General features: G+C 37.8%; 1 protein-coding gene across 18 annotated transcripts in view; it reads right to left on the reverse strand.

Moving 5' to 3' along the window:
• The window catches only part of SPATA17 (spermatogenesis associated 17), a 226,667-nt gene that overhangs the window by 141,062 nt on the left and 65,394 nt on the right, over positions 1 to 20,211 (reverse strand). For 7 of the 18 annotated variants that reach the window (XR_010150308.1, XR_010150309.1, XR_010150301.1 and 4 more), the window contains one exon: positions 505 to 612. The exons of the other annotated variants lie outside the window; for them this stretch is intronic. Coding sequence is in view for 4 of the 7 variants with exons in the window: in XM_054658955.2 (XP_054514930.1) it covers positions 505 to 612 (108 nt within the window). In the remaining 3 variants the exon portion in view is untranslated. The remainder of the gene's footprint in view (positions 1 to 504; positions 613 to 20,211) is intronic. 18 annotated transcript variants of the gene reach the window in all.

Below are 20,211 nucleotides of genomic sequence, written 5' to 3' on the forward strand. Positions count from 1 at the left end.
ATATGGCTTCACAAAGGGGACCCAACACATGTATTCATGGTATGCATTTCAGCTCACCGAGGAGGTGATCCCAATCCTTTTACTTTTCAGGCTCACTGTAGACCCTTTCATAAGATAAATTGCAATGGTCTCAGTTGATATTTGCTCACAGGAAAGAATATTAAACACTATAAAGGGTAACTCAACATGAATTTGAAGTATTACATGGACTGTGGACTGGAGTTCTGGCCTCAACACCAGGTTTACAGGAGAGGGCTGATGCTAATACATCCTGGGTCTATATGTGGAAGATTCTCTGGGCCTACCTACTCCAGACTAAGTCCCTCTTGACCCCATGGACCCAGCCATTCTGACACAGTGTCATCTTTAGGAAAAATGAATGGTACATGAGTGTGCGCAATGAGTGGTAACCTCAGAGGCCAGAGTGGAGTGCCAGTATGGCATTGGCAATAATCCAGAACACCAGAGGGACTTCCTCAGCAGGAAAAAAAAAAGTCACAATACCTTGCAGACCAAAGATCAATGGAGATAGTGGGGTAGTGATTAAAACAATGGGCCAGTAGACAGTTTGGAATTGCCAGTTTTCTTTCTTTCTGTCTGACAAATGAATTCCTGAAAGCAGAAGTGGCTAAATAAGTTCCAGAGTCCTTAGACAATTTAAGAGAAGAAAAATTAATTGGAAAAAGATTTATTCTTTGAAGAGTTTAAAAAGGCTCATTCAAATATACATAGTAAGACAATATACACACACTCACAAAAACACATATTAAAGGTTATTCTCTAAAAGTGCTTGTCTGGTATGATTTTGAAAGAGGTTTTATGTTATTTTACTTGTAAAATGTTTGCTATTTGTATTTTTATTAATTTTCTATATGTTTTAAAGTTTTTATAATATTGTATTATTTTTATCAAAAAAGTTACAGAAAATAATGTGGAGCTGATATAAATAAGTTTCCTAAATATATTTAATAAAATTTTTACTAATTTTTTATTACCTGCAGGATGGCTAATGTTAAATATTACTACTTCAACGTGCAAGTTGTTCTTTTTTCCAAAACCATTGCCAATTTGTTTGAATAATGTCACTGAGAAGATGGTAGGAATGGAAAATTCTGGTAGAAAGCATGCTAAAGTCTGTGTAACAGGTACATATTTTAAGTACCCCTCATTTATTTTTCTTTATCAGAAAGTCATTTTCTCTCCCTGCACTACATCTAATTATAGCCACTGGGAGAATAGGTCCTACCATGGAATGAGAAATAGAAGGGATGGAAGAGGAGCTGGAAAAAGTAAAAAGGGTGACAACCCTGCCTCTTCCAACCCCAAGGGACTGTGGAAGGCAGAAGAGAGGGCAGGAGAAGGATCATAATGCATCATCCTGTGCCCTGGACCTGTCAACTCCAGGCCAAGTCTTAGAAGCAGAGAGGCATGTTTGGTAGTTTGAGAGGAATGCCAAAGATGGGTGTGTTCCTACCTACTTGGGTTCCTGGGAGAATATGATTTGTATAAGACAGCCTTGAGACTATAAGGGATGGTTCCAGCACAGTAAAGAGTATCAAACAGTGAGGTCAGGTAGAAAGGGCTTAGTACTCTCATGTTTTTCTTGCCTCCCATATCATCTAGAAGGACCAAAGTTCAAACATATCCTTTAAGGGATAAGCCAGATCAAAAGTAAGAGCCAAGGATTGAATCATGAGAACGGCTATGGCAAAAATATAAACAACCTTGAATCAAAGTCTGCAGGGTAACCAACCTTGTGCAAGGAGTCATTTGGAGCACATGGAAGACCTCAGAGATACTGGCAGAGAAAGAAAGACAAGACACAGGGCCTAGTGAGCTAAGGAAAGCCACCAGACCCAAATTAAGTTGACAGTGCTTACATCAAATGCAAGTCTTAGCAGCAGATGCCAGCAGAACTCCTAGGGACAAGAATGATCAATCACATAGCAGCAGACACCAGCCACTGTTACCTACATATAAGTCAGGGTTCCCTTTTAAGCCTTAGAGCCACCAGTAACATAAGCCCCCTCTACATTCATAGGTCATCTTAGAGAGGATCATGGAGAACTCAAGGAATTATGAAAAAGATCCACTTATTTAAAAGATTATCGTTAATTACTGTATTAAGCCAAAGTAAATTGATATCTAGTTTTTCCCTCTCCCATCCCAGTGCCATCAGGAGGAAATGTGATTGAATAATATACCAAGAATATTAAAGTTAAAGGAATAAAAAGTTGTTATAGTTCATGGTACATCTGAGTGTGATGCCTTATCTATAAATATGTCATGGCTAAACTCACAATCTAGAGTGTATTAGTTTATTTAGATGAATTTTGTGAATCTGGATATATATGTCTTTCTAGTAACATATATACACACTTATACAGATTCAGTGACTATCAATAGTTCTGGCCCAAAATATCTCACAGAACTCCACAATTCAGCAGGCTGCAGCCACATCTCCGCTGCAGTGTGAATCTCATCATTAATATGTGGGGAGAGGATCCTCCAAACATTTCCTTTCTTGGGTTCTCTTCCTTAGGCCTACAGGTGCTGACTTCTCCCAGTATTTACTATTTCTGTATTCTCTAGAGTTCTCTCTTATAATATACAAATTATAATCCTGTATGTTTTTGTAAATTATGTTTATGTGTAAAAGTCTTAGCCTTTTCTTTTTTTAAAAAAAAATGTTTATTTATTTAGAGACAAGGCCTTATGATATTGCCCAGGTAAGACTCAAATGATCCTCCCACCTCAGCCTCCCAAGTATCTGGGACTACAGGCATGCACCACTGTGTCCAGCATTAGCCTTTAGTTATCACTGGTAAGATGACTGTTGCAGCTACGGTCATTTTGTGCATATTTCAGAAAAAAGAAAAAAAATGGAAGAAGAACTAGCAGATCTCATTTTTCAAAATGAAGTCATATTGCCATTCTTAGATAAAAGAAGTTTAGAAAAACAATAATAACATGAGTTAAGTTGCAGTGTTGGAATGAACATTGAGTGATCAAATCTATGAAATTTTCCATACTCCACCTCATTGCAGAATCAACATTTGTGTCAGTCACCAATTTTTTAGCTCTCAGTTTCAAATAATTTATTTTTTGCTATACTTGGTAAAACTGGACCTGGATCCGTAACATTTTACCTTTACTAATTTGTATAACATTAGTCTGAAAATAAAGGGTTCTGGAGGGATATGTCAACGCATGACTGGGGAAAGTATTACCCCTTCCCTCCTCCGGTTCCAATTGTCTGCTTTCTTTCTTCAGTGGCTTGGCTATTAGCTCTATGCAGGAGAACCAGTAGTGCCTAACAGCTAGTGAGTTTTGCTCGTACTCCAACAAAGGTAGGTCCTTGCTTATCAATTCCAGCCCATCTGCACCACCATGGGCAGTTTTCTGCTCATCAGGGTCAGACCACTAGCTGCAGAACAGCTTTCGCCCATGACATCTGAGAGAACCCCACAATCCAGCAGGCTGCAGCCACATCCTCTCCAATGAAGTCCGAATTGCATTGTTTATGGGTGGGGAGAGGCTCTTCCAAACTTTTCCATTCCTTGGGTTCTCTCCCATGGGCCTAGAGGTGGTAACTTCTCCCAATATTTACTATATTTGTATTCTCTAGAGTTCCCTTTTGTTCATTTTAAAAGTTATTCATCTTGTATTACTTAATAAAGCTTCATATTATATTTTCTCAGTTCAAATTACTGGTGTGGATTTTGTCTCCTGACTAGTCCCTGACTGATACAATATCCAACAACTCTCTTTCTTTACTTAAACTTTATATGAAGTGCTTCATTCCTTTCCCAAAGAAGATGGTACCATTGTTGCATCTGTTACTGTATTTAATTTAAAGCCATGTGCAGTCCTGTCCATCAGGTTTGGGTGTAACTCTTAATTATCTGACAACTAAATTAAAATACAAATTATCTGCCTATAACACACCAGCACTGAATAGTAGAGAAGGAATGGAATAAGAATAACCACAACAAAATGTCCACATTAGGAAAAATAGAAAATGAGAAAGAAATAGTTACTAATTCAGAGCAAACAATAAATCCTGCTACACAGGTATAGTGAAGAGTTCCTGTTCAAGAGCTGTTTTCTTGGGTAGACAAACAGAATATTCCATGTCTGTTATCTTCCATGACCACATATGAGGTGGCCATTGTAGAGGACAATATTTCTGGAGAATGCATTGTTCTAGTAGCCCACTAGGGGCCTATTGGTCCAAGTTCAGTAGTTTTATGATTGCCTGAGGGCAGGTCACAGCTGGCCAAGTTGGGATTTCTTTAGTAACAGGAACTTTCAATGATATTGCAGGCTTCTGGCTTCTTTGTTTGTGGTCAGTTTCATGAGCAAGTGACCACAACCAAGAATCTGGTCTAGACAGTTTTCTAGAATTTATGGTCTTAGATGCTGGCTTCTAAGCTCTGTTGCTGTTTTTTTGTTTATTTTGTTTTGTTTGTTTGTTTGTTTGGCAGCCAGTACTTGCATTCATCCAAAACAACCAATTTGGGTGGCAGGGCAACAATTCACTAATTGTTAAAATTTTCTAGCTTGGATTTTATTCTTTAAACATAATAAGATTGACTGATTGTTTTCTTCTTCTTTTTCTTCTTCTTCTTCTTCCTACTTCTCACTCATGGCGTCTTGTTTTCCTAACTCCCTGGTACCTTTGCTGTGCTGGCCATTGCATTTGAAGAATACTTTGTAGGAATGCTCTTAGTACTAGAATGACAGCATCTTCCCTGGTAGAGGCTTTTCAAATGTTTCCGTCAGGTTCCTGGGTCACTATCAGTCTGAGACCTTCTAAGTTCAAGTACAAGACTTTAAGTTATCTAAACCACCTGGATAACTAGCAGTGTGCTTGCAAATCTCATATTAAGCTAGTTTACTTCCATTATTACTTACTCTAAGGTTATGGCTTTTGGGGATCCTGGCTGAAAGAAGAGGTGGAAGTTAATCAGAGTTCTTACCTTTGGTTGCCATGACTTGGATTTTTTTTCCTCCTGCTCCCGCAATGCAGCCAAAAGCACAGCTCTTTCTCAGTTAGTCAGGTATTGAGGGCAAAAGCAGTTTTGAGGTAGACTCATATCTGAATTCTCATCTTCTCCTGTGCCTTGTCTAGTAAATTATTTACTGTATTGATAGCTCTTTAATGCTTAGATGTCAGCAGGGGGAGAGTTGTTTTGAATTGCTCAGCCATTATTAGACAAAACAACATTCCTAATCTGATCTTTGTCTTGGACTCACATACTTGTGAAGTCCTGAGGTTTATCTCTAGCTAAAGCCCTACATTTCCTAGCCACTGCTTATGACCCCATTAGTTTGGGGCATAGCAGTTGTGTTTTTCAACATTTTAAGGTGCCAAATTACAGGACTCTTATTAAACGGACACACATTGTACATGTTGAGCATCTCTGTTAGCAAAGCAGTTATTAACTTCTGTCTCTGCTCGCAGATTGGCAACCTCTAGTCCAAGTTAATCTGTTCCTCACAGAAATTTGCTCAAAGGGTCAAAGAGGAGGCAGCACACACCAATATTCTTAAAAGCGCCTATCATTTCTATTAATGTCAAACCCTCAAATGATAATGATCTGCATCACATGGTAGAGAAGATGGGATTTATTAAAAAAAAATTACATAAGGATTTACATAATTACTTATTATTATTGAGATAGAGTCTCACTCTGTCACCCAGGCTAGGGCAGTGGTGTGATATCAGAACACCGCAACCTCTGCCTCCTGGGTTCAAGCAATTCTCCTGCCTCAACCTCCCAAGTAGCTGGGACTACAGGAGCCCACCACCTCGCCAGCTAATTTTTTTGAATTTTTAGTTGAAATGGGGTTTCTCCATGTTGTCCAGGCTGGTTTTGAACTCCTGACCTCAGGTGATCCATCTCTTTCGGCCTTCCAAAGTATTAGGATTACAGGTGCGAGCCACCGTGCCTGGCCAAATTAGTGTTTTCCAATCTAGCACCAAACTATCTCCAATAACCAAATTCCCATTTTAAGTTCTGTTACTTTTAATATCCTTCTAATGTCTCATTGGCCATGACTAAGTCACATGGCTAACACTAAAAACAAGGAAATCTATGAAAGTGAGTTTTTAGTTTTCTAGCCTCAATAGCAGAGAAGGCAATTTATAAAGAGGTTAGGATGGGTCTTAACGTGAGCCTAGTTATTTATGGTATATGCTTCAATTGAAATATGACCAATAGAACTTGTAATAATTCAAAACATAAAGAGGCAGTGTGGTCTGGCTTTAAAAAAGACTGAGTTCCAACCTCTAGATCCGCCATTATTTTGGTGTGTGACCTTACCCTTTACTTAAACCCTGAATTTTATTTTTCATCTCTGAGGTATAAGAAGACACATCCCAAAAGGGGGTTTGTGTGGATAGACGAGATAACATATAAAACACCATGCACACGATAGGTGCTAAATAAATGACTTGCTGTGATTGCCCTCCATTTACTGAGCTGGTCCTTGTTTACAATGTCTAAATTTGTTCACCTGTATGTTTGGCTTGATAATCATGACATTTCTGATTATAATATACCAGATTGAGCTCTCTCTTATTGTTATCTACCAAGAACACATATGTATCCTATACCTACATATAGAAATGTTTAATGTCTGTAATTAAAGTGTTTCTTTTGTTTGTGTTTATACCATTTCAGTAACTACTCAGTTATAATGTTATTTGCCTACCCTGTACATGTGTCTAAAGAGGAATATTTTATCAGCAAGCATCTACTCAATGCCAGTAGTCTAGATATATTCCAGATTATTATCATTTGCATTTCTATTTTCCACTTAATATTAATTGTGACTTTAAAATTAAGTTGGTGAAAATTCTGAAGAGTTGATATGTGATTGCAAAAGGAGGGCAAATACAAACACCACCCTGTAGACTTTTACCCTAGGTTGCTGCTTTGATTTTTAGGTGCTGCACATGTTAGCAGTCTGAAAGGACATACTGACTTCTTTCACGTTTCTATTCTTTATTAATTAAAGCACAATTGGAAACATGCTGCCTAGATAGTTTAATATATTAACAGACTTCAACTCCAGAAAACTAAAAATCTTGAGTATTGTGTTTCCCAGATGCAGAAGTGATCTCAATTTTTTTTAGGTTTGTCATTAGCCTATTGCATTTGTTGGTTCTGTATATTTTTCTGCCAGAGCAAGATTATTTAAAAAGTATGATGGTGAGTATATTGGAGCTGCCAGTTAGTCATTATAAGGATGACAGATTATGTTCAAATCTTTTGAATTGAGTTTCCTAGAAACTCAACGCATATTCATAAACATCACTTTTAAAGTTTTTTTGCTTCATCCTTGAAAACAAATGCAAATTAGCAGACTACAAAGACAGCATTTAACACAAATATTGATATAAATATTTTGAAACAGCAAGCTGTTAGTTAGCTGTTAGTTCTGGATTCTGATGATCATCACTGGGAACAAACACTGACAGTATAACAGCGGAAATACAACAAAGAGAACGAAACTGAGAATTTTAAGATCTAAGTGAATTTCTCATAGTACAACTAGAAGTTGTTCACATAAAAATAACGGCAATAGGCATAGAACATTTTTTTTTTTTTTGCATGACAAGCTAAGTGTATGAATGTATGGATTTCAGAATAATCAAGGAAACTAAGCACACAGCCCAGTCGATGCCAATATGACAGAGCTGCCTAGGGATCTTGAAAGCACTGGAGATTGTTCTCATAAATGTGATATTTCATCAGCACTACACAGATCATGAAAAGGCTGATAATGCATTTTAATAGACCTTACCTATTAGCATTTTGGCAAGCATGTCAATGAATCTAAGAACTCTTTAATATAAGATTAAAATTGGAATAATGTTCATATTAATGATAAATCCATTAGTCATTCTTCTCCAAAATTCTGAAAGGTCAATTTAGTAATTTGTAAAGGTGTTGCCACTTCTGAGATAACGTTCCCTATCTTTGGGAATTCAAAACAACCTTTATGCTTCAGGAGTAAAAAAGATATTTCAATATCATCTGTTAATACGGTGAAGATTTTTTAAAATTTGATGATAGCCTTTTAACTTCTGATTTTAAACATATAATGTAATGTGTGTGTATACATCTTGATTTACATATATTATCATATCCATCTTGGTCACGGTAGGGGATAATTTTATATCATATATTTATGGTACAAAATCCCTTATGCCATATATTAATCTCATTTAAATGTTTCTTGCACTTTTAAGGGATTCAACATACTTTAGTTTCATCGTAAATAAATACATAGATTTTTGTATTTTTAAAAGATACTTATTACCATATTAAGCTAATTTTCTCAGACTTAAAGGGATACTAGAAATCTTCTAATTCCTCATCAAATGCAGAAATCCTTTCTACCTATGTCCTGACATTTTAGATAAATCCTTCTGTCAGAGTACAAGTCAGACTATTATTGAATAGCTCTCATTATTAGAAACACGTTTTCCGGCTGGGCGCGGTGGCTCACGCCTGTAATCCCAGCACTTTGGGAGGCCGAGGCGGGCGGATCATGAGGTCAGGAGATCGAGACCATCCTGGCTAACACGGTGAAACCCCGTCCCTACTAAAAAAATACAAAAAATTAGCCGGGCGTGCTGGCGGGCACCTGTAGTCCCAGCTACTCGGAGGCTGAGGCAGGAGAATGGCGTGAACCTGGGAGGCGGAGCTTGCAGTGAGCCGAGATTGTGCCACTGCACTCCAGCCTGGGCAACAGAGCAAGACTCTGTCTCAAAAAAAAAAAAACAAAAACAAAAAAAAACACATTTTCCACGTTCAACTCAAATCTATTTGTCCTAAATTTTTCCCTTTTCAGAAATATAGTGCATGATATTTTGCTTGTTTGTTTTTCTGAGATGGAGTTTCACTCTTGTCGCCCAGGCTGGAGTGCACTAGCACATTCTCGGCTCACTGCAACCTCCGCCTCCCGGGTTCAAGACATTCTCCTGCATTAACTTCCTGAGTAGCTGGGATTACACGCGCCTGCCACCACGCTTGGCTAATTTTTTTAATTTTTAGTAGAGATGGGGTTTCACCATGTTGGCCAGTCTGGTCTCAAACTACTGACCTCAAGTAATTCACCTGCCACAGCCTCCCAAAGTGCTGGGATTATAGGCGTGAGCCACCGTGCCCAGCCGATGGTTCTCAAAAATGTGAAGGTCAATATCATGTCTTCCTTTAGGCTTCTATCTTCCAATCTGGGCCATGTCTTTGTGATTTCCAATCCCCATAAAATTCCTGGTTGCTTTCTGCTGGATGCAAATTTTTTTCATCAATATTCATCAGAAATAACAATGTTCATCCAGAATTTAACACTGAACACCACATGCAGTCCAACTGAGAAACTTTTATTCTCTAAGATCTTTCATTTCATTCATTTTGTAAACATGAAGTAGCGTAATATATTGGAAAGAGCACTATTCTTGAGGTCATAAGGTCTGCAATCCCATCGCAGTTTTGCTACAATTTTAAAATTTAACCTTGGACTTCAAAAGCACAATGACTACACACTTTCGTTTGTTTCTTTAACACATACACACAGAGAATGCCAGCATCCAAGCATCGATTTCTTAGGTGAGGGATCAAAGATGTGCTTTCTGAAAAAACTGAGAGAAAAAGCCTAGGCCTCAGAGTACAGTGACTTGTAGGTACAAAGCACAGGTCCATCTCTCCCCCTTCACTCAAAGGCAGATGGAGAATCTATTCCCTCCATAGATCATTATAAATTTCTTCTTTGGAGAAACTCAATACTTCTTAAAGAAAGACCTGGTGTTCGCGGGTGCCCTAATGAGTCATCTCTTCATTGCATCACTTTAAAAGCAAACAAAGCCTATCAGTCAACAACATCTGCTTATGTATGTATATATTCAAACCATCATTTAAATTTCTCATGCTCATGTATAAACAAACAGCTCAAGATCACCAGTTGTGTGAGGCAAGACTCCAACATAAAAGGGAAGATGAAAATAATCATTAGGAAAAAAAAAACATCCTGAAGGAAATTGATAGCACACACACTGGAATAAAACTTAACCTTAACCTGAATTATTATCTATGCTAATTATTTTCCATTTACCACACCTTCACTCCATTCTACATACTCCTCTGCCCTACACTGTGACCGAGAAAGATGAACTCTGCAGATTGTATCACCGTGGCTGGTTTCCAGTGGGTTTAGTCTTAAAGAGAATTAGAGTGCAGGAGAAGGAAGAAATTAGGGGTATTTCTTCATTTCTGTCTCCAGTGGTGCCAAACACCTCCGGCAATAGCTGCATTGCCCTGCAAGTCTAGCTCATGGCCAAGGTTCGGGGAGTGAATGTCTTGGCTCTGACTGTTCCATTCATGCTATTTCTTGCCCTTAGTACTTCAACTCTGGCAGTAGGAACACCTTCCGAGTGCTGCTGGTCTCTGGATGCCAAAACATCCCCTGCTGAGCCCTCTGTAACTCTATTTGAGCCACCTGAGGTCGATTCTGCTTTCTGAAAAGACCCTATTTGCTCTAGTATTTTTAGAGAAATATGAGATATTTTATTAATAAAATAACAGTATGCTATGAAAAAATGATCAGAATGCTAGAAATATTTCATGAAAGTTAAAAATTGCTAAAATAAAAATGTCAGTAGGAGGGTAGGAAGGAGGTCTCTCACAAAAACAGAATGGAAGGAAAAGGCCTGGGGCTGGAGGAGGGGGCAGAAAAATTTAAGAGACTGAGTGCATTACTTCTGGAGGTCCAACATCCTACCAATAAGAACCTCACGAAGGATAAAGAAAAGAAAATAGAATGAGGAAATTATGTAAGACATAATATAAGAACATATTGTAGGCCAGGTGCGGTGGCTCACGCCTGTAATCCCAGCGCTTTGGGAGGTCAAGGTGGGTGGATCACCTGAGGTTGGGAGTTCGAGAACAGCCTGACCAACATGGAGAAACCCTGTCTCCACTAAAAATACAAAATTAGCCAGGCGTGGTGGCACATGCCTATAATCCCAGCTACTCAGGAGGCTCAGGCAGGAGAATCACTTGAATCCAGGAGGCAGAGGTTGCAGTGAGCCGAGATCGTGCCATTGCACTTCAGCCCAGGCAACAAGAGCGAAACTCCGTAAAAAAAAAAAAAAAAAAAAAAAAAAAAAGAACATATTGTAGAACTTAAGGGTCCACTGACTGCTCAGTACACTGAATGTAAAATGCCCATAAAATTAATAATTCTGAGAAATTATAAAAACTTCAGAGAAAAAAGAAAATATAAAAAAAACTAGTTGCTCTAAAAATGTACTGCTGGATCTACCAACATGTTACTTCCAAGAACATATCTACCTCAAGTCCCTTCCAGCCAGTAACTGAGAATGGTAGGGTACTAAGGCACGACCATTCTGTCAAGGCAACAGGCTCCTTCCTGGGGAAATTTTAGCTTCAGGACAACCCATCAGCCTAGTTGAACATTTCTTGGAAACATATTACAGTCCCAGTCTCTTCCCAATCTTCTTCCTCCCCTCTTTCTACAAGTGTTAGATTTGCATTGTGGACTAACAGTGTTCTTCACTTTCTCCTGTTTATAAGTACTAGCTCTTAATTTCTCTACCTTGTCCTTGATAATAATAGCCACTATTTGTTGAGCGTCAATTATAAGCTCAGTGTTTCATATACTGCATATTTCACAAAAACTCTGCAAAGTAAATATTGGTGCTCCAATATAAAGATGAAGAAATCTGATTTCTGTTAAGACTAAGCAACTAGTTCAAGGTCACATAGCTAGAAAGTGGAAAAACTATGACTCGAATTCATATCTATCTGAATCCAAAGCCAATGTTCTCAATCTCTTATGTCTTATATTTTTTATCTTAAAGCTTTCATGATGTACCCAAGATAAATGAAAACATGAAAATATGTAAACATAAAAACTTGTACATGAACACAGGGACACAAAGAAGGGAACAGACACCAAGGCCTACTTGGCAGTGCAGGGTGGGAGGGGGCTGCGGATTGAAAAACTACCTATTAAGGTACTATGTTTATTACCTGGGTGATGAAATAATATGTACACCAAACCCTGTGACACGCAATTTGCCTATATAACAAATCTGTACATGTACCACTGAACCAAAAATAAAAATTAAAAGAAAACACTTGTACATGAATGTTCATGGTAGCACTTTTCATAATATCCAAAAAGTGGAAACATCTCAAATGTCCATCAGCTGATTAACAGGTATAAATATGTGGTTTATTCATACAATGAAATGTTATTTGACAATAACAAGGAATTATGTACTGATATACATATACTACAACATGGATGAACCTTGAAAACACCATGCTAAGTGAAAGAAGTCATAAAAGGTTCAATTCATATGAAATGTCCAGACTGAGCAAATTTATAGAGCCAGAAAGTAGACTAGTGGTTACCTAGAAGTGAGGGGGGACAAGTAGAATGGGGATGACTAATAAAGGGTATAGGGTTGCTTTTTAGTGTAATAAAAATGTTTTAAATTGATTGTGGTGATGGTTGCAAAACTCTACAAATGTACTAAAATCCATAGTACTTAAATGGGTGTATTATATATTATGTGGATTTTATCTCAAAAAAAGCTGTTATAATAAAAACAAAGCAAATAAGTATTTCCTTTTAAAAAACTTTCATGATACATAAAAGGTAGAAAATAATATCCATAAAAATCTTTCTAGCCAAACTATATTATACAAAATCAACATACTAAGAAACTAATTCATTTTGATGAATGACAAATTTACATTCAAAACAGAGCTACTGTTATGAGAGAGTAACCATCAGCAACTACATTCAAGCATTAAACTTGGGGGAATATATTACACTGATCTTAAGTTTCTGTCAAGAGTTGTTTTTTTTTTAAAGTCACTTCTCTGACTCCAAGCTAATAATGTTTTATTAATGCTACCAGTCTGTAACTCTGTAGTTAGTTTCTCATTTCATTACATAATTTTCTTATTCATAACCTGGGGCAGTTTTTGCATATCAGTCTAGAGGTTACAAAAGAACATGTCTACCAAGTGCAAACTCAGCCTTAAATTAATCAATCCCATTTATCTTTGTAATAGGTCCACTCTTGGTTAAAAAATGCATTTTTGCATATGTACCACACAATTTTTTTTACTATTAACTATGAAATAGATAAACTATTTCTATTAGCAAAACAGCAGATAAATTAAAGTTAAGGCCAATGTTGTCTGGTATCCTACACAATTCAAATGCAAAACATATTCTGATGTAAAATATTCTGCTACTTTTCTTCTTTAAATGATTTAACCCCCAAAGATAGAGGATTGGACTAGATCTTTCATATTCTCTTTGAAACTCAGACATAAATCTTAATTGTTGCTGGTATAAGTAATTAGGATAAGTCATAATTGCCTCAAGACAACATTAAAGATTGAAATATAATATTAAAAGACCTGACATAAAAATATTGCCCTAAGTCAAGGTAAAGTAACTATTATCCTAGGCAAAATGCTGAAAATCAACATGGTTTTTGAGATACAATATGTGCATCACAGAGTGTGAAAGACAAGACTGACTCTAAAAAGGCCTCCAATGATCCCCACTCTGGTATTCATTCCATTGCATAATTTCTTCCCTTTGAGTGTGGGAGGGGCCAATTTCTTGCTTTAAATGAACAGAATAGCAAAAGCGATGGGATGTCACTTCTGATTTTTGGTTATGAGACAAATGTAGCTTCCATCTTGGGTGCTCTCTTGTGTTCTCCAGTCACTTGCCTGAGAGAAGCCAATTTTCATGTTGTAAGCTGCCTGATGGTAAGATCCATATGGCAAGAATCTGAGGGACACCATCAGCCAACAGCCAGAAGAATTAAGGCCTATGTGAGTGAGCTTGGAAGTGAATCTTTCCCAGGGTGGAGCTTTCACATGAGGCAGCAGCCTTGGCTGACAGGTTGACTACAACCTCAAAAGAGACTTCAAGCCTACACACACAGCAAAGCCCCTCCCAGATTCCTGATTAAGAAAACTATGAGATAAAAAATATTTACTGTTTCAAACTGCTTTGGGTATAATTTCTTACACAGCAAATGGCAATTATAGTCCTGATCCCAGTGATTTTCACTGAAAAATAGAATAACGAAATGTGAAAAAGCAAGCTGCCTGATGGTGAACATCTGAAAGAGACTCCAAATCCTGTATATTTAAAATATTTAAAGCTGGTGTGAGTTTGTCATAGATGGCTCTTATTTTGAAGTATGTTCCTTCAATGCCTTGTTTGTTGAGGATTTTTATCATGAAGGGATGCTGAATTTTACTGAAAGCCTTTTTTTTTGCATATGCTGAGACAATCATCTGTTTTTTGTTTTTAGTTCTGTTTATGTAATGAATCACATTTATTGATTTCTGTATGTTGAACCTACCTTGCATCCCAGGGATAAAGCCCACTTCATCATGGTGGATTTCCTTTTTAATGTGCTGCTGGATATGGTTTGCTATTATTTTGTTGGGGATTTTTGCATCTATGTTCATCAAGGATATCGGCCTGAAGTTTTTTTGTTGTTGTTGTTGCATCTCTGCCAGGTTTAGGTATCAAGATGATGCTGCCCTCATAGAATGAGATAGTTTGGGAATAGTTTTTGTAGGAATGGTACCAGCTCTTCTTTATACATCTGATCAAATTCGGCAATAAATCTATCTGGTTTGGGGCTTTTTCTGGTTGGTAGGCTTCTTATTATTGATTCAATTTTGGAACTCATTATTGGTCTGTTCAGGGATTAAATTTCTTCGTGGTTCAATCTTGGGAGGTTGTATGTTTCTAGGAATTTATCCATTTCTTCTAGGATTCTTACCTTATGTGCATAGAGGAGGTATTCATAGTAGTCTCTGTGGGTTTTCTGTATTTCTGTGGGGTCAGTAGTATCATAATATTCCCTTTGTAATTTCTGATTGCATTTATTTGTATTTTCTCTCTTTTTCTCGTTATTAGTCTAGCTAGTGGTCTATCTTATTAACTCTTCCAAAAAGCCAACTCATGAATTCGTTGATCTTTTGTATCATGTTTTGTTTCAACTTCCTTCGTTTCAGCTCTTATTTTGGTTATTTCTTGTCTTCTGCTATCTTTGGGGTTGATGTGTTCTTGTTTCTCTAGTTCCTCCAGGTGCAATCTGAGGTTATTAATTTGGGATATTTCTGACTTTTTGATGTGGGCATTTAGCATTATGAAATTCTCCCTTGACACTGCTTTAACTGTGTCCCAGCGATTCTGGTATGTTGTATCTTTGTTCTCATCAGTTTCAAAGAATTCCTTGATTCCAGCCTTAATTTCATTGTTTACACAAAGGTCACTCAAGAGCAATGTTTAATTCCCATGTAATTGTATGTTTTTGAGGAATTTTCTTAGCAAGGATTTCTATTTTTATGATCCTGTAGTCTGAAAGTGTGGTTGGCAGGATTACAGGTTTTTTTATTTTGCTAAGGATTGTTTTAGGGCTGATTGTGAGGTCAATTTTAGAGTATGTACCATGTGCAGATGAGAAGAATGCATATTCTATTGTTTTGGGGTGGAAAGTACTGTAGATAGATGTCTATTAGGTCATTTAGTCAAGTGTCAAGTTCAGGTCCTGAATATCTTTGTTAGTTTTCTGCCTCAACGTTCTGTCTAATACTGTCAGTGGGATGTTGATGTCTCCTAATATTATTGTGTGGAAATCTAAGTCTCTTCATAGGCAAATGCACAGCCAAAATCATAATGAATGGGCAAAAGCTGAAAGCAATTCCCCTTGAGAAATAGAACAAGATAAGGATGCCCTCTCTCACCACTCCTACTCAACATAGTACTGGAAGTCCTTGTCAGAGCAATCAGGCAAAAGAAAGAAATGAAAGGCATCCAAATAGGAAGAGAGGAACTCAAACTATCCCTGATTGCAGATGATATGATTCTATACCAAGAAAATCCCACAGTCTCTATCTAAAAGCTCTTTGACCTGATAACAACTTCAGCAAAGTTTCAGGGTACAAAATCCATATATAAAAACCAGTAGCATTGCTATACACCAACAACATCCAAGCCGAGAGCCAAATCAAGAAGGCATCCCATTAACAATAGCCACAAAAACAATGAAATACAGGGCCAGGCATGGTGGCTCACATCTGTAATCCCAGCACTTTGGGAGGCTGAGGTGGGCCGATTACGAGGTCAGGAGTTCAAGACAAGCCGGACCAATACGGTGAAACCCTGTCTCTACGAAAAATACAAAAATTAGCTGGGCATGGTAGCACGTGCTTGTAGTCCCAGCTATTTGGGAGTCTGAGGCAGGAGAATGGCTTGAACCTGGGAGGCAGAGGTTGTAGTGAGCCAAGATTGTGCCATTGCACTCCAGCCTGGGTGAAAGAGCGAGACTCCATCTCAAAAAGAAAGAAAGAAAGAAAGGAAGAAAGAAATACATAATAAATAGAAATATAGCTAACCAGGGAGGTGACAGATCTCTACAGTGAGAATTACAAAAGACTGCTCAAAGAAATCAGAGACAATGCAACCAAATGGAAAAACATTCCATGCTCATGGATAGTGTATTAGTCCATTTTCACACTGCTATAAAGTACTTCCTGAGACTGGGTAATTTATAAAGGAAAGGGGTTTAATTGACTCACAGTTCTGCATGACTGTGGAAGCCTTAGGAAACTTACAATCATGGCAAAAGAGAAAGCAGGCACATCTTACATGGCAGCAGGCAAGAGCAAGAACGTGTGAGAGCACAGAAAAAACTACCATTTAAAAAACCATCAGGTCTTGTGAGAATTCACTCACTATCACAAAACAGCATGGGGGAACGGCCCCCATAATCCCATCACTTCCCTCCCTCGACACATGGGAATTACAGGTCCCTTCCTCAACACATGGGGATTACAGGTCCCTTCCTCAACATGTGGGGATTATGATTTGAGATAAGATTTGGGTGTGGACACAGAGCCAAACCATATCACATAGAAGAAATCAATATTGTTAAAATGGCCACATTGCCCAAAGCAATTTACAGGCTCAATGCTATTCCTATAAAACTATGAATAAAATTCTTCACAGAATTAGAAAAAAACTACTACAATTCCTATGGAGGCCAAAAAAGAGCTCAGTCAAGGCAATTCTAAATAAAAAGAACAAAGCTAGCAGTATCATGTTACTCAAATTCAAACTATACTACAAGACTACAGAAACCAAAACAGCATGGTAGTGCTACAAAAACAGACACATATGCCAATGGAACTGAATTGAGAGTCCAGAAATAACGCTGCACACCTACAACTATCAACAAAAAGAAGCAATGGGGAAAGGATTCCCTATTCAATAAATGGTGCTGGAATAACTGGCTATCCATTTGCAGAAGATTGAAACTGAACCTCTTCCTTACACCATATATAAAAATCAACTCAAGATGGATTAAAGACTTAAATGTAAAAGCTAAAACTATAAAAACTCTGGAAGATAACCTAGGACATACCATTCTGGATAAGATGCTGGCAAAGTTTTCATGAAGAAGACAACAAAACCATTTGCAACAAAAATTAAAAATGACAAATAGGCCGGGCACGGTGGCTCACGCCTATAATCCCAGCACTTTGGGAGGCTGAGGCAGGTGGATCACAAGGTCAAGAGATCAAGACCATCTTGGCCAACATGGTGAAACCCCATCTCTCCTAAAAATACAAAAATTAGTTGGGCATAGTGGCACACACCTGTAATCCCAGCTACTTTGGAGGCTGAGGCAGGAGAATTGCTTGAACCTGGGAGGCACAGGTTGCAGTGAACCAAGATTGTTCCACTGCACTCCAGCCTGGTGATGGAGCGAGACTCCATCTCCAAAAAAAAAAAAAAAAAAAAAAAAAAAGACAAGTAGAATCTAATTGAGATAAAGTTGAGATAAAGAGCTTCTGCACAGCAAAATTTAAAAAGAACTGTGAACACAGTAAAGAGACAACCTACAGAATAGGAGGAAATATTTGCATCTATGCATCTGACAAAGTTCTAATATCCAGAATTTATAAGGAACTTAAACAAATCAACAAGCTAAAAACAATCCCAATGAAAAGTGGGCAAAGGACATGAACAGACACTTTTCAAAAGAAGATATTCATGTGGCCAACATGAATATGAAAAAATGCTCAACATCACTAATTGTTAGAGAAATGAAAATCACAACCACAATTAGATACTATCTCACACCAATCAGAATTGCTATTTTAAAAAAGTCAAAAAATAACAGATGTTGGCAAGGTCGCAAAAAAAGGGAACACTTATACACTGCTGGTGGGAATGTAAATTAGTTGAGCCATTTTGGAAATCAGTTTGGTGATTTCTCAAATAACTCAAAGCAGAATTACCACTCAACCGAGCAATCCCATTATTGGGTATATACCCAAAGGAATACAAACCATTCTGCCATAAAGACATGTGCTCATGTCTGTTCGTCTCAGTACCATTCACAATAGCAAAGACATGGAATCAACCTAGATGCCCATCAGTGGTATACTGGATAAAGAAAATGTGGTACATATATACCATGGAAAACTACCCACACATTAAAAAAAAAAAAAATGAGCTCATGTCCTTTGAAGCAACATGGATGGAGGTGGAGGCCATTATCCTAAGTGAACTAATGCAGGAACAGAAAATCAAATACCACAAGTTCTCACTTGTAAGTGGGAAATAAACATTGAGTACATATGGACACAAAGAAGGGAACAACAGACTTCAGAGACCACTTAAAGGTAGAGGGAAGGAGGAGAGTTAGGATAAAAAAACCTACCTGTTGGGTGTTATAGTTATCATCTGGGTGGCGAAAAAATCTGTACACCCAACCACTGTGACATGCAATTTGCCTATACAGCAAAGGTGCACATGTACCCTGAACCTAAGATAAAACAGTTTTAAAAATACACAAGAAACAACAACAACAAAAAAAATGTTTAAAGAGAAACTAGAGAATAGCAACATGAAATAAAGAGGGAGAGAGGATTTTATTAAAAGAGCCCCACCCCCCAAAAAATTTAAACATATATTCATTGAAATTAAAAACTCAGTAAATGAGTTTAACAGCAGACAATAACAAACTGAAGAGAAAATTCATGAATTGGAAAATAGGTACAAATTACTCCTAGCACAAATATAAATAAAAACATAAAAAAGATGTTATAAGTCAAGGTGACTAGAAAGAAAAGTTAAAATATGCATCTAATAGGAGCTGTTGAAAAACAAACTAGAGATTAGAGACAAGTCAATAGCAGTATGGCTGAGAATTTTCCTAAACATGAGTTCCTAAACAAGAAAATATGAGTCGTAAAATTAAGGCAGCTCATCAGATAGAAAACAGTCCATATTTTTTAAATTCTTAGATACATTGTGATAAAATAACATGACATTACAAAAGTAAAGAAAAAAATGTAAAGATACTAGAGAGCTGTCTTACAAAGACAGCTTGACCAACATCACACTTTGTACGTCAGTGACAATTTAGGATAAAAAGTAATGAAATATGCCAGGCATGGTGGATCACGCCTGTAATCCCAGCAGTTTGGGATGCCAAGGCCAGCGGATCACCTGAGGTCAGGAGCTCAAGACCAGCCTGACCAACATGGCGAAACCCCGTCTCTACTAAAAACACAAAAGCTAGCCGGGCATGGTGGTGGGTGCCTGTATTCCCCGTTACTCAGGAGGCTGAGGCAGGGAGAATTGCTTGAACCTGGGGGTTAGAGGTTGCAGTGAGCTGAGATTGCACCACTGTACCCCAGCCTGGGCAACAGAGTGAGACTCCATTTCAAAAAAAAAAAAAAAAAAAAGGCCGAGCGCAATGGCTCACGCCTGTAATCCCAGGACTTTGGGAGGCTGAGGCGGGTGTATCACTGAGTTTAGGAGTTCGAGACCATCCTGGCCAACATGGTGAAGCCCCGTTTCTACTAAAAATACAAAAATTAGCCAGATATGGTGTGGGCGCTTGTAATCCTAGCTACTCAGGAGGCTGAGGCAGAAGAATCACTTGAACACGGGAGACGGAAGTTGTAGTGAGCCGAGATGTCGCCACTCCAGCCTGGGCAACAGAGTGAGACTCCATCTCAAAAAAAAAAAGTAATGAAATAATATGTTCAAATACCTGAAAAAAAAATGTGTCATCTCAGAATTTTATAACCATATAACTAT

The sequence above is a fragment of the Pan troglodytes genome, chromosome 1 (assembly GCF_028858775.2).
Source record: "Pan troglodytes isolate AG18354 chromosome 1, NHGRI_mPanTro3-v2.0_pri, whole genome shotgun sequence".
NCBI lineage: Eukaryota > Metazoa > Chordata > Mammalia > Primates > Hominidae > Pan > Pan troglodytes.